At 50.1% G+C, this 15,391-nt stretch overlaps 1 protein-coding gene across 2 annotated transcripts; it reads left to right on the top strand.

The window, feature by feature from the left end:
• Window positions 1-309: 309 nt before the first annotated feature.
• HBEGF (heparin binding EGF like growth factor) lies at window positions 310-12,387 on the top strand. Of its 2 annotated transcripts, XM_087815923.1 has the most exons (6): window positions 310-623; window positions 818-997; window positions 4,056-4,233; window positions 9,588-9,743; window positions 10,535-10,625; window positions 10,991-11,053. In XM_087815923.1, the coding sequence occupies exons 1-5, from the start codon at window positions 578-580 to the stop codon at window positions 10,605-10,607; spliced, it is 633 nt and encodes a 210-aa protein (XP_087672049.1). In that variant the 5' UTR covers window positions 310-577; the 3' UTR covers window positions 10,608-10,625; window positions 10,991-11,053. The 2 variants fall into 2 exon arrangements, with proteins under 2 accessions (XP_087672049.1, XP_016069613.1); XM_016214127.2 differs by lacking the exon at window positions 10,535-10,625 and having other exon boundaries at window positions 10,991-12,387.
• The last annotated feature ends 3,004 nt before the right edge of the window (window positions 12,388-15,391 follow it).

Consider the following 15,391-nt stretch of genomic DNA (forward strand, 5'->3'; position numbering starts at 1 on the left):
AGGTTTGGGGAAAGGTAGGAACCGGTCGCCGCCACCTGCCGGTCACCAGTCTTACCCACAGTCAGGCCGTGGCTGCCCTGGCCTGTTCCCAAAAAATGTGAGCGCCACCCCTACTCCCGCCCCCTCCCCCGGACCGCCCGCCCGCCCGGTCGGGGGCTACGTTGCAGGCGCCGGGAGCCGGGCGATTGTCCCAGCGCGGGAGGGGGAGGGGGCGGCGCGGGGCGGCGCGGGGCGGGGCGGGGCGGACGTCGGCGCCTCCCGGAGCCTTATTCCCGGCCGCGCGCTGGCAGCGGTCAGTCTACCGAGGGAGCTGCACGCATCACGAGCCTGGCCGCCCCGACCGAGCGCGGGAGCACCGGCGGAGGGACGCGCGCACGGGCTAACGGAGTGAGCGGACAGCGGCCCAGCAGTCTCCAGCTCCACGCAGGTCCCCGCAAGGCTCGCACCCGGAGGCCGGCCGCCGACCGTGCCCCGCGCAATCTCCTGCGCTCCTCTCGCCCCGGTTCCCGTGCCAGCGCCCGGAGGCCGCTACCTCCAAAGTGATTGTTGCCTCGCAGCCTCTGCCGGGTCAGGGACCATGAAGCTGCTGCCGTCGGTGGTGCTGAAGCTCTTTCTAGCTGCAGGTAAGAGGGCTGCCGACGCCCCCGGAGGTCGGGGCGGGGGGATGGGGACTCTGCTGGGGGTACGGGGGAAGGTCGCTGCAGCGCTCCTGGCGTGGGCCACTTGGTGGGGCCCGTGCTCCCTGGCAGGCGGGCCCTGGCATCCTGTGGCCACCGGGGGCCTGGGCGGAGGGTCTGATGCGGCTTCTCGCCTTCAGTCGCAGTGCTCTCAGCCTTGGTGACTGGAGAGAGCCTGGAGCGGCTTCGAAGAGGGCTGGTGGGTGGAACCAGCAACCTGGGATCTCCCACTGAATCGACGGACCAGCTGCTGCCCCCGGGAGGCGGCCGAGGCCGTGAAGTCCTGGACTTAGAGGAGGCCGACCTGGACCTCCTCAGAGGTGGGTGTAGGAGCTGCCCATCCGCAGACACTGGTGGGCAGGTGCAGGATAAGCAGATCCGGATTCATGTTGCTTGGACACACCTGTGGGTTTGGGGTATTTATTCATGGAGGACTTCAAGGAAAAGCTGCTCGGCCTGACAAGCGTCCTGAGGAATCCTGGAATATGGGTCCCGCTCTTTCTTGCTCTTGGTTCCCATATGCCAAGTTGCTCCCCTTCTGGGCACCTTGGAGCAAATTGAGACAGGCAAGGTGTCTGGGATCTGTACACTTCTCTGAGGTATGCTGGGTGGCAGGAACAAGGAATGATTGAGATGCTTTCCCTAGAGTTTCTGTGTAAAAATGGGCACGAGTCCTAATTTCCACATTAAATGACTATCATGGGGAAAATAACAGATGTGGAGATGTGAGGCACATAGTAGGTATGCAGTGTTAGTCTTCTCCATCCACCTGTCTCCAGGTTGGGGAAACAGGGGAATGAGAAACTGTTGGTCTCCCCAGGTGAAGCCAGCAGCTCCTGGGGAGGCTTTGAATGATGAGCACTGGGTCCCTAGGGAGCTATATTGAAATGCTGGGTGTGTACAAATCCTACCCAAAGCCTCAAGGCTCCCTGACCACCTTGAGTCCCTGAGAGAAACTCCAAGGGAGGAAGGGCCCAGTGGGATCTTCCAACCAGCAGATGTGGCTATGGCTGAGTATAGGCACAGACAGGGCAGAGTCCAGAGCTTCTGACATTTCCCACTTCCCTGGCCCCAGCCACCTGCAGCAATTCTTGAGGGTGGAGCTGGGACTGAGCCCTGGGGGACCGGAATGACTATATTTGGTTGGAAAGATACCCACCTGTTCTAGCCCCGTTCCCAGCCACCCATCTCCCTCCTTACCCAGTGCTTCCCTTAGGTGTTAGCTCTGCTTTATACAAATCAGGGTCTGCTGCAAAGCTGAACCTGGGCTTCCTCCCTTCATCCTTTCATAGTGGACCTTTGGGGTCACTCCTGAATGCTCCTGGCCCTCTCCTTCTAGGCTGGGCAGAGCTGGGCTGTGACTCACCCTCCACCCACACGGCTGCTCCTCATACCCCTGCAGACCTGACTCACTGCTCCCTCTGCCTGGTAGGAGACTGACTGTCACCCTGTCACTTTTCCCCTCCCCTCTCTGATTGACTTGCGCTATCTGCCTCAATTTCACTACAGCTCTGGTCACTGGGTTCCTCTGGGCATCTGCCTCACCTTCTGATCTCTGAAGGGACCTGGGTCTGCACCAGAAAAAACTACTGGGACCTGTCTTTCTTCCCTTCTCTTAGCTTTGCTGGGTGAAGACTATTTTTCAGGTCTGGCTATTCTATCACTTAAAATACATGTTACCATTTATTAAGTGCCTACTGTGTTCTAGGCACTCAACATGTTATTGTGGGTTGTTAATTTATCCTTATAGCAATCCTCTGAGAAGGGAACTCTTACTGTCTGCTTTTTACTGAGAACCCCAAGATTCAGAGAGATTAAGTGACTTGCCCAAGATCACGTGGCTGAAATTGGAGTGCATGTCAGCTGACTTCAGAGCCCATCCATTGTCTCATTCCTGGCTCAGCATCCCAGGTGCTCTGGACCTGTCTGGGGGAGGGGACAGGGGTGGTGTAAGGCAGCTTGGTATATTGGTAAAGATCCCTGGATATAGAGTCCAGAGATTATATTTCTGATCCCAACCCTGTATGACCTTGTATGACCTTGGGCAAGTCACTGCCTTTTGGGACCTCAAGTTTTTCATTTAAAATGGAAAGCCATAATATTCTTTAAAAAAAAAAAGTTTTTATTTATTTTAGAGAGAAAAGAAAGGAGAAGGAGAGAGAGAAACATCAGTGTGAAAAAGAAACATCAGTCAGTTGCCCCATCCCCACCCCTGCATGCACCCCAACAGGGATGAAACCTGAAACCTGGGCACGTGCCCTGACAGGGAATCCAACCACCGACCCTTCAGTGCATGGGATGACACTCAACCAACTGAGCCATGCTGGCCAGGATGGAAAGCCATAGTATTCTTTGAAACCATTTCCAGCTTGAGGATCCTAGGTCTCCAGTCTAATGTTTGATGCTAATCTGTCTGCCAGATACTTGGCTGTAACCACGGACAGTGGACATCTTTCTTTCTGCTGGGGGTAGGGAAGGGGGGACTGATGTGAGAGCGCTGGGCTAATGAGTATAGGCCATGGTCAGTCCTAGCTGGATGTCTGTGTGAGCTGATTTTTCCCTTTTGAAGTGTGGAAAGAATGGGGGAGTCATTGTTGTTCCAGTTCCTTCTGGATAGTTCCTTACTTTTCATCTTTTTACCCCTTGTACACACTTACTCCCCATCCTAGAGAGCCATAAACAGGACATTTGGGGATAAATGTAAATGGACCTTTGAGAGAAGTGGTGAGCTGCAAAGGGCACAGAACAGGGTAAATATTTTACTTGAAGTAAAAAAAGCAAGGCCCTGACCAGGGATGGCTTACCAGTACTGTCCCTGAGCCTGGCTCTGCGCTGGGCTCATGGTACCCTGGTGCTAATAGGTCCTCCAGAGGAGGCCACCTGGATGTGGACCCTGTTCTTATTTAGAACCCACCCCCCAAGAAAAACCCTCCAAGAACCTTCTCCAGCAGCGATTTTTATCTCTGACACTGTCTTCCTGCAAGTGGGTCACTGAGTGCAGCATCAGGAAGTGAGGTTGATTTAAGGCCAAAATAGAACCAAGGTGGCATGGGACAACAGGAGATGGGGATGGACAGTGGGGTGGGGGGAGGTTGGTAGAATTGCCCAATCAGCCGCAGTTACTCAGCAGAAGCTAGCATTCTTGGAAAGAGGTTTTGACACTGAGTTTGTGAAATGCCTTCCTTGGGACCCCCCACTAGCCTCTACTTCCTCCACCACTTTCTGGTGGCTCTGCCCGGTCTTTGTTTTGGAGGGACTGAGCCAACTGGCCTTCCCTGGCCTCTGACTTCAGGTGGGATCCAGATGCTGTGCTATTCTGATTCTTTCTCAGTTGCAGGGGGTGGTTCAAAGACTTAATAAAATACTTTTCTCCTGCAGCTCCTTTCTCCTCCAAGCCACAAGCTCTGGCCACACCCAGCAAGGAGGAACGTGGGAAAAGAAAGAAGAAAGGCAAGGGGTTAGGGAAGAAGAGAGACCCATGTCTTCGGAAATACAAGGACTTCTGCATCCACGGAGACTGCAAATATGTGAAGGCGATCCGGGCTCCATCCTGCATGTGAGTGTTCCTGCCCTCAGCACTCTTTGTCAGCCACGTGGATGGTCCTAGTTGTCACTGTTCCTTGAATTCATAATTCCACCCAGTTTCTTCTAAACCCCTGGGCGGAAGTTGGGAGGAAGGGAAATATTTTTAGTAAGAGGAAGGGGCTTCCCCCGCATAGGATGCAATTTCCTGTGGTGCGGGTCTGTGACGTTCTTTCATCCTTGAGGACATTGCCTGCTTGCTTGAAATAAGCATGTGGCTCGGGGAGCTGATACCTGAAGACAGGTCCTTCATTCCCTGCCTCATGCCTACTCCAGATGGAGTATTTCTGGGGGGAGCAGAGCTCCTGCGGCCTCCTTTCCTGAGACCTGCAGGCAGGTATGAGGCACATTTGGACACATGCTGTGCAGGTGTGTGTGTACTCAAACATGTGTGCACGTGAATGAACTAATGTGGGTTGAGTCTAAGGCCTGGCAGGACTGCACAGAGAGTGATCATCATGGGAGTGGAGAAAAGCCCCTCCTCCCTTCTTTCTCCCCCTCTCCCGGCCAGCAAAGGCCAGGAGGTGGGGGACATGGTGGGTACTGGCCTTTGGCCATGGGGTGGGAGAAAACTTCCTTTGTGCAAGATTAACAGGAAATGGAAACCGATCCAGTAGGCATCAGCCCCCAGTCAGGCAGCACCACCCTTCCCTAGGCAGGGGTGTGGGTGGAGGGGCCATGGGTTCCCCAGCTGATCTGTTAGGCCAAGCCCAGTAAACGGCTGTCTTGGCAACCCCTCAGGAATGACGCCACTGCCATGCTCTCTGGCAGGCATAATGTCGCCAGTGTGCCTGAGGCCAACACCCGCATCAGGCTGTAAACAGCCACTCTCTTCTGCTGGGCAGGAGGCCCTGTGGGGAGGCAGGCTCTGTGACCTGGGAGACTCTGGACAAGGCCAGGAGACTGTTGGGTGCACACCACCTCCCAACCTGTCCAGAAGACTGGCTGCCTGGCATCTCTTGTACTGTGATGGTGCAGACCCCTTGGCTTTTTAAAGCTCCCTTGTCCCGTTTGACCTCACATAGCAGAGCTGCCCTGTACTTGGCAAGGGGCAGACAGACTCATGTCCATGGTCACTTGTGTGTCCTCTCCTATAACATCCTTGTCAAGAGTTTGGTATTGGAGGGGGTTGCTTAAGAATGACAGACAGTTGCCACATTATCCTTCCCAAAGTCTTGGGACAGGGCAGGAAGTGTTTGTCTTAAATTTATAAAATGGCATCATTAGCACAGGGTGGAGGCAGTGACTCTGAGGGTAGTCAAGAGGGATTGAGGCCAGGAATCTGTCTGGGTCAAACTGGTTCAGGGCGTTGGTGGATGGACTTCCACTGCTCAACTTGTAAGATTGCTCTCCTTATAAGATTGCTCTCCCGGAGAGCTGGGCTCAGCCAACCACCTAAGCCCAGAGAACCTAGATAAGGGTGCCCAGGGCCAAGGTGGCCCTAGGGATGGTGATGATAAATAACCATGATGATGCCTCTCTCCTTTGCCTTGAAGCTTCACAGATTACATCTAACTTGAGTTGAGCCCAACAGGTGTATGTTTTTTGTTTTTTTAAATATATCTTTACTGAGTTCATAGAGAGGAAAGGAGAGGGAGAGAGAGAGAAACATCAATGATGAGAGAGTCATTGATCAGCTGCCTCCTGCAGGCCCCCGACTGGGGATCGAGTCTGCAACCGGGGCATGTGCCCTGACCGGGAATCGAGCCCCCATCTCCTAGATCCTGGGTCGACACTCAACCGCTGAGCCACGCCCGGCCGGGCAACAAGTGTATGTTGCCCGCTGTTCTAGGGGGTGGGGAGATATAGTCCTTTTTGAATATCATGGGATATTCAAAAGCCCTCTGCTTGGTAGGCAATGCTTGAAAGATGAGGAAATGGGAGCCAGGAAGTAGGAAGTGATTCGCCTGAGATCAACAGCTAAATAAGTGAATGGAAACAGGACAGGGACTCAGGTGCCTGACTTCCAGTCCAACATGCTTTTTATGTCCCCGGGCTGCCCTGCATGTTGGCTGGCATCCTTCATCCCCACCTGTCCTTACAGAGTTTGAGCAGGATTTTATAGAGGGCAGCTGTTAGCCTAGAGGGCTCTCAGGGCTTTTACTAGGCGAAGAGAATGGCAATCTGATTTGAAGACTGTGTGTGCTTCCTAGGCGTATTTTCAAGGGGCTGGATTCTGTCTGCTGTGGCTGCCCCCTGCCTCCAGCCCTTCAAGGCAGAGGGCGGCGAGAAGACACAGAGCTCCCACTGTGGGGGAATGTGACAGCTGGGCACCTACATCTGGGGCCCTTTGTGGCTCCTCCTTGCCTCCAGACCAGGAACCGCCACAGGGTGTGTCTAGGCTGCTGTGGTGAGCTTGAGGCTAGCTGGCTTCCTAAACCAGCCCTCCACAGCCACCATCCACAGGAGAACTCTTTTGTGTCACCAGCCAAATGTTACCCTCAAAGAGCAGTTTCCCGGGGCTCCTGACTGCAAAGTTTCCTGTGGCTGGAGGAAACCTAGGGGCAGTTGGGCTGAGGAGGACTCAAAGCTGACATAGGGATGGGCTTGGGGGCTCTACTTGCCTCACTTCCAGGTGCTGAGAAGGAATGGTGAGCCCCTTCTCTTTGGATTCATCTGACTTTGGTGCCCCATCCCTCAGGAATGGGCAGTACCCTCTGGAGTCTGATTATATACTAATGCACACATACATGGGACCTAGCCTCTTATTAAGTGCTTTTATCTGTCTTATTTGATCTTCACAATACTCTAGTGAGGTAGGCATTTATTATTCCTGTATTTTACTTGAGAAAACCAAAGCTTGCAAAGGTAAAAGTAACTTGCTCAAGATCACCTGGCTAGAAACAGCAGCAAAACCAGTCTGGAACTCATGTATTCTGAGACCCCTGCACTGGATGGTGCCCGTCCACCTCCTGGGGTAGCAGTGGAGAAACCCAGTTTGGAAGATGTCTCTGGACCTCAGAAGGTTCTTGCTTCTATTGTAATACAAGTTCTGAAATGGGTCACAGACATGGGTAGGAGGGACATGTCCCAGTTTGATGGCTCACTGGCTCTGGGGAAGACACAGGATCTTGCTGCCACGATCTTGCCCCCACCCCTTGTTTGGAATGCACTCATCCCCCCTCCTTCCCTGGGGAAGCTGGGAGTCTGCTGCAAAGGGAGGGGGGTAATATTAGGATGTTTACATTATTATCTTTTGACTCAGGGTGGGGGTGAAGGGATTATGTAACCGAATTGCAGGACTCTGAGGCCAACCTTTATTTCTATCATCTGAGTAACTACCTGTGGGGTTTGAATGATAGGCTGCAAGTGAAAAACAGGCTCAACGTCAGCTTGCTTCCCCCGAGAGAGCATAGCCTCTGAAGTCATCCGGATTGCTGGGTTGAATCTGCCTCTACCACTCTCTAGCTATGTAACCTTGGGCAAATTATCTAAGAAGTTAAGCCTCAGCCTCTTCATCTTTAAAATGGGGATAGTAATTCCTCCTTCAAAGAGATGTTTTTAAGATGAAATGAAATGATCCTTGAAATAAATTAGCAGAATACTTGGCTTATTTATTACTCAAGTTAATAATAACAGTAATAACAACAATAGTAATAATAGTAATAGAGAGCAGGGTCAAACAGCCCTAGGAACCTATCAACCATCAGATATGTATTTTCTTGGGGTAACCTGCACTGTTCATGAATTTGTAATCTGTCAAGACTGGTTTCTAATCTTTGCCCTGCTGCTTTCTAGTTGTTTAACTTTTGGCAAATCAATCTCTCTGACCCTTAATTTTAGTCTTTCAATCTGTGAAATTGGGCTGTACCTGACTGCCAAGGTGTTATGGGTCTCAGTTGAGCTCATAGATAACGATGGTGTCTTATAAACTGTTAACTTCTGTGCATGAGTGATTTTCCCTGGGTGTTCCTGAGAGCTTCCTCCACATCCTGGCAGGACGGGAGTTGTGGTTTTGCCCACCTGAGCCAATGAGACAGATGCATGGAGTGTGTTCTGCTGTGTGTATAGGGAGCTTGACCTACATTTATCCTGCAGTGAGTTGCTCCCAAAGCACCTAAGAGGAGCTGGGACCAGGAGAGGTGCTGGGCAGGAAGGCAGGGGCAGCTTGGCCCCTCTGCTGCTGCCAGAACTGGACAAGTCTGCCTCTTAGGTGCCTCTCCTTGTTCTGAGGCACCAGCACAGCCTGCTTCCCAGAAGGAGGCTGAGCTCAGAATAGAGGGCCCAGGTTCCCAGTGCTCCCTTCAGTAGCTAGTAGCCTGAAGTCCTCAGGCAGACAGTGCATTGCACCCCCTGGTTGGGGGCTGGGCAGCTATGCGTGTGAGTGGGCAGCACCCTGAGCTCTGAATCAGACAATGCAGTCCACACTTCTGCCCTGCTGTGTGCCCATGGGGAAAACAGCCCTGCCTTGCTGTGTGCCATGGCATTCCAACCTACATCAAGGGGTCTCTGGGTGCTCGGAGAAAGGAAGGGACGGAAATGTGCTTGTTCAATTGTAAGCGCTTCCGAGTCTTCCTAAGAGCTTCCAGGAAATGCTTTGTGTTAGAAGAGGCAGTTGCCATTTGATTTATTTCTAGAGTGAGAGAGCCAAGGGGATGTTTTTGACATTCTTCCATGCTCTGGCAGGACAGCTGGGCACGATGTTACCTTGGTTTGTTTGCTTTGTGCTGTGATGTAGGAGGCCTCATAGCCCAGCGTTCAGAGGCCAAAGGCTGAAGTTGAGCTCTCAAGTTGGACCCTGCACCCAGGGGGAGCTGGGAGTTAAATGAAGGGAACTTGAGAAAAGTGACTCCTGGCAAAGGCTGGGGACCTATTAATAGGCTGGGTAGCGGCGGAGAGGGACTGGACTCACAAAGCATTGATGGGGAAGGCCGGGTTTATTTCTGGGTCAGAGTGTTAAGGGGCCTCACTAGAGGGAGTGATACTGAATCTGCTCAGCTCACCCTACCAGCTCTTATGACTAAGTCCCCTTGACCGGCTTAAACAGACCATCTTCCACACATGCAATAAATCATCCACATGTGGAACAGGTCTAGCTGAGACCTTGAAGTCCTCCCTCCCTTTTTCCCTGCCTGGAGCAGGAATCTCAGGCCAAAGAATCAGAGGGAGTGGGGGGGGGGGGGTGAGCAGCGAGAGAGGAAGGCCACAGCATCCTCACAGGGGCCTTCAAAGAGTCTCTACTGGAGAAGGCTAGAGGGCAGGGGTCATGGTCAGGGACTGATAGGCTGAGGGTGTAAGGAATGGGGTTTGGCTCGTGTAGATGGGCCATTGACAAGAGTGAGAGGCCAAACAATTAACCTCATCTTTGCTTTGTCTGTCTTGAACCAGCTGCCACCTGGGTTACCATGGAGAGAGGTGTCATGGGCTGAGCCTCCCGGTGGAAAATCCCTTATCTACTTATGACCACACAACCATCCTGGCTGTGGTGGCCGTGGTGCTGTCGTCTGTCTGTCTGCTCGTCATTGTGGGGCTTCTCATGTTCAGGTGAGTGTCAGGGGCCCCTGCAATCTGTTTCTGCAAATCACTTTCATTCCTTGTCTTCCTCCTGGGTCTTCTCCCTGGTGACCACATGAGCCCTCCAACCTCCCCAAATTCTAAACTAGGATTCTGATTGCATTCCTGAGGACAGGTTCTCCAGGGATCTGAAATCTCTGGCATAACATGAGTCCAGTGTCTAGAACCCAGGACAAAACTTGCTGGACCATAGCAGGTCCTGCTACTCATAGCAAGCCTGGTAACCCACCCATGGAGCCACCTTTCCACACAGTTCTTTTTCCTGGCTCTGTTGTTTAATGGCATTAGTATGTGGTTTGGTAGTCAAGGCATGGGTAGTGCTATTGGTATATCCTTCCAGTTCTGAGGCATTTGGCCCTCAGGCCATTCTTCCAATCCAGGCGATGTTCTAGATTGGAGGAGACCTACCAAGCCGCACAACTCAGTTGTTGTGAGACCTGCACCAAGTTACCTGTCTTTTTGAGGGTTCTAATCTTTCAGTGATTATAATCTCTGTCCAACTACCTCTTAAGGATGTTGCTAGGATTGTATAAATGAGGTGTAAATTTCTTAGCAAATTATAGCCTGCTGCTGTTAGAGACAATTTGGGTCCCTTGGGGCAGTTGGGCCTTTGACCAGAGGTCTGTTGGGCTGCCATCCCTCTGGGCTTTTCCAAGTAGTGGATGGAACCACCATGGCAGCGTCCTTTAGAAGGACCCTCTCTGGGACCTGCACCCTGTTGTAGCAGGCAGAGCTTGCTTACAAAATTTAACCTTCCTCAGGTACCATAGGAGAGGAGGTTATGATGTGGAAAATGAAGAGAAAGTGAAGTTGGGCATGACTACTTCCCATTGAGAGAGACCTGTACTCAAGGTAATGGTCCATTCTTTGCCCCCATGGCACCATCACCACCTTTCCTGGATCTGTTTCAAGGCATACTGAATTCTTCTCTTGACCTAGGGGTTGGCTTGACCTGGGAGGGTAGGCTACTTGTAGAGTCAGGGTCCCAGTGCAGGATTGTTTTCAAAAAGGCTGTCAGCACTTTATCTCCACTTAGGGTGAAAGTTGCTAGAGGGATGCCCAAGAGAGATGCCTGAGAGACAGCATCTCCTGCCCTCACCCCTTCTCCTCCCACCCCCTCCCAGGTGATCTTTCCACTTATTAAGACTTGACCTGGGAGACTCTTAAGACCTCTTAAGACTGGATCCAGCTTTAAAATTCTACCTCTTATGCTTTAGGAATCAGCTGGGGACTGCTACCTCTGAGAAGACACAAGCTGATCACAGACTCCGCAGAGGGGAAGGACTTCACAACTAGCCATGAAGACTCCTTCATCCCCAGTTGCCATCTAGATTGGGCCTCCCATAATTGCTTTATCAGAGCCTTCAAGTGCCAAACACAAGATGTCCAATGGGATCTGGGTCAGAAGGAAGCAAAAGTGAGGGACCTTCATGCCCTTCTGATTCCCCTCCACCAAATCCCACTTAACCCTATAAAGTTTGTTTAAACACTTGTCTTCTGGATTAAGATGCCAGTTAATTCCATATGCTCCAGGATCTTTGACTGAAAAAAAAAGAGAAGAAGAAGGAAAGATTTGTAGACTGGAAGAAAGTAACAAAAGATTGAAAAGCCACGGACTCAAGTAGTCACCAAGGGATCTTCCATTTGGACCCTCCAGTGCTGGATTTGATGAGCTAACTGTGAAATACCACAAGCCTGAGAACTCTGAATTTGGGACTTCTACCCAAATGGAAAAATAACAACTATTTTTTTTTTGTTTGTAAAATGCCTCTTAAATTATATATTTATTTTATTCTATGTATGTTAATTTATTTAGTTTTTAACAATCTAACAATAATATTTCAAGTGCCTAGACTGTTACTTTGGCAATTTCCTGGCCCTCTACCCCGCATTCCCCCACCACCTGGCTCAACATCACCCGCTTTTGCCGCAAATCTGAGATGGCTCTATGACCCATCTATAATCCATTGTCTGTTCACATTTCCACAGATCTTCCATGATCAGAGTGCCACAGGGGGCGGCCTGTATGGTCAGGATGTAGGAGTTAACTTTGTCAGATCCACTCTATGAGTCGGACTACAGTCTTGCCTAGGCGATTTTGTCTACCGTTTGTGTTTTGAAAGCCCAAGGTGCTGATGTCAAAGTGTAACAGATATCAGTGTTTCCCCGTGTCCTCTCCCTGCCAAATCTCAGTAGAGGTGGGGTTCCATGCTTGCAGCTTCCTGGCCCCTAACCCCCATAGCCCCAGGCCCACTCTCCCTTGTGTCAAGACATTTCTTACTCCTGCCATTCTTCTGGTGCTACTCCATGCAGGGCTCAGAGCAGCAGAGGATAATCGAGAGAGGTATTAGTGAAAAAAAAAGGCTGAGGAGGAACAGGAAACATTGGAGCTGACTGTTCTTAGTATTGATAACCTACCAATTGCTATAGAGAAGGTTGGAGGTGAGGACAGCTTTTGTGTAAACCCACCCACCTCACTGAAACTATGAACGTATGCTGTCATGGTCCCTTCTGGAAGTTTCTGGTGCCATTTCTGAACTGTTACAACCTGTATTTCCAAAACTGGTTCATATTTGTACTTTGCAATTCAAATAAAGATAACCCTTACTCCATAGCCTTCTGTCTGCTTGTTTTAACTGGGAATTGGTTTGACATAGGTACTTTCTAAGCCCTGATTCGATATTAGATCTACGCCAGGCCCGTTTATATACACTCAGTATTCTCAACAACCCTGTGATGGAGGTACTACTGTTGTGCCATTTTTGCAAAAGCAGAAGCTCAGAGAGGTTATATAACCTGCCTAAGGATGCTCAATTGGTAAGTGACAGTTGGGACCGGTAGTCTGACTCTGATTATTTGTCTAAATACTTACATCACACTACTTCTGAGAGGAGAGAGAATAGATCTTTCACATAGGAAGTTTGGCTTGGCTGTAACCAGGAAGGACATGTACCCATTCAGTCAACCAACCCTGGACTCAGGGCCCGATCCTTGGCTGTATTTGCAAGCAAGCATTGCTGTTGGTGGAAACGAGGCACCTTTGACTCCCCTCCTCTGCTCCACAGCTAATCCATCAGTAAGTCTTACCAGCCCTACCTTGAGAATATATGCCCAATGCAGCCACTTATCACTGCCACTGCCATCACCCTAAGTCCAATTCATTCTCTCTCGCCTGGACTCTTACAAGGGCCTCCTCTCTCACCTTGCTCCCATGTAGCCCATTTCCAACATAATAGCCAAAGTGATCATTTAAAACATAATCTAGCCCTGATGGCATGGCTTAGCAGTTGAGCATTGACCTATGATCCAGGAGAACTCCGTCTGATTCCCGGTCAGGGCACATGCCGGGGTTGTGGGCTCCATCCCCGGGGGGGGGGGGGGGGGGCAGGAGGCAGCCAATCAGTGACTTTCTCATGACTGATGTTTCCATCTCTTTCCCTCTCCTTCTCTCTGAAATCAATAAGGATATATTTTAAAAAATATTTTAGCCCGGCCGGGTGTGGCTCAGCGGTTGAGCATCGACCTAGGATCCAGGCGATCGGGGTTTGATTCCTGGTCAGGGCACATGCCCGGGTCGTGGGCTCAATCAATGACTCTCTCATCATTGATGTTTCTATCTCTCTCTCTCCCTCTCCTTTCCTCTCTCTGAAATCAATAAAGATATATTTTTTTAAAAAAATTTTAAAAAGCAAAACATAATTCAGATCTTGTCTGCCTCACAGACCTTCCCTGACCACTCAGTTATACAATAGCACGTTCCTCCCCCACCCCGCACCTCTTATTCTCCTTATATTGTTTTACTTTCTCTATAGCCCTTATTACCACTAACATATTATTTGTTTATTGTCTTTCCCTTCCTACTAGCAAGCTAGCTCCATGAGGGTAGGTGTACAATTCTTCAATGCCAGATTCTAAAACAATGCAGTTGAGTTGTAGGCACTCAATATTTGTTACATGGATGAATGAATATAAGAAATTACTAAAACCCACTCCAAGGCCAGCAAGTGAACAGGTATGCGATCCAATGCCTCCCTGGAAGCATGCTTGGGTAAAAGAAAGGCCTTTGCTGGGAGGGTGGATGGGAATGACAAGATGAAAGTGGAATTTGGGGCAAGTCATGTGGCCATGTTGTCCTGGGTGGATTGAACACAAACCTACTGGGAGGCCATTGGACAAGTGCCATTGGACTGACCCCCCCCCCCCCAGTCCTCTTCTTTTAGAGAGCTGTGACACTCTGAAGTTTCTCTAGGAGCCCACACAGAGATCTTGTGTGTACTTCAAATTTTCTTTTGAGACTTTGGGCAGCAGTAACTGCCAAGGCTGAACATATATACAGGCTATAATACAACAATTCCACTCCTAGGGATAGACACAAGAGAAATGAGTACATATGTTCACCAAAAGATCTGTACAAGACTGATTTTAGTATTATTTACAATAATTGGGAACTACCCAAATACTCATCAGTATTTGATGGTGAAATGAATAAATAAACTGTGATATAGCTGTATAATTAAGTGCTAAAGAGCAATATGGTTGAATCTCACAGCATAATGCTGAGTGAAAGAAGCCAGACACAAAAGGGTACGTTCTGTGCCATTCCATTTATTTAAAATTTAACAATAGGCAAAATGAATCTAAGAGGAAAGAAATTAGGAAAGGGATTCCTATTGGGATTGGTAATAACCAGAGGGGGCAGATAATGGGACTTCTGGTGTTCTGATAACATTAAGTTCCACGATCTAGGTGCTGGCCAACTAGGTGCATTCTTTTTGAGAAAATTCATTGAGTATGACTTGCGCATTTCTGTATCTGTTCTAAACACGAGTAAACATATTTTTAAAAACTTGGATGGGGACTCTTTTGCTACTTGTGTTATATAAAGCTCTGTAAAGTACTGATGTATTACTTGGGTAATCAGAGAAAATAGTACAGATGTCATAAAACCAGTGGGGGAGTGAGTTGCTTTGAACTCGTCGTGGGGCCCCCTTTCCTGCCCACTTCCGAGCTTCAAGCCTCCAGCCCTCACGTGGGGTGGGCTTTTCTGAGCATACTTTGTTTCTCCAGCTAATGTTTCCTGTGGGCTCTGGGCTTCCTGCCTTTCAGCTACTCTCTCCTCCTGCCCCTGCCGTTGATGGGAGTTCTCCTTGGTGTTCAGAGCTCCCCTGGGCATCTACTTGGCTGATATGCTGACTCTGGGAGCCTCTGAACCTGCAGTCACTTCTCAATTGGTCAGCTCACTAAGCATGGCCCACTGGGCCGCACACTTCACAGACATCATCTCAGCAACGTCTCCTCACAACCTAGGAGGCAGGTGCTCTGATTCTACCCACATTGTAGATGCTGAAGGCGAGTGGCAAAGGCAGGATGTGCACTCAGGAAGCCTGCCTCCAAGCCTTCACTCTAACCACTAAACTATATTCCCAAATGAATTAGTTCTCAGTGCCAGACTTATTTTCTCTTCTTCCCGCATCCAGAAATGATATAGTAAAGAAATCTTATGAAAAGGATCTTAGAGAACAACTCCCGAGAGCCCAAGAATTTCTTCTGCCCCCAGTTAATAGGTTCACAGAAGAAGGCCTGCGGTGCTGTGTCAGGGTGCAGGGGGAGGAACAGGA

Source organism: Miniopterus natalensis, chromosome 4, assembly GCF_054644295.1.
Source record: "Miniopterus natalensis isolate mMinNat1 chromosome 4, mMinNat1.hap1, whole genome shotgun sequence".
Lineage (NCBI taxonomy): Eukaryota > Metazoa > Chordata > Mammalia > Chiroptera > Miniopteridae > Miniopterus > Miniopterus natalensis.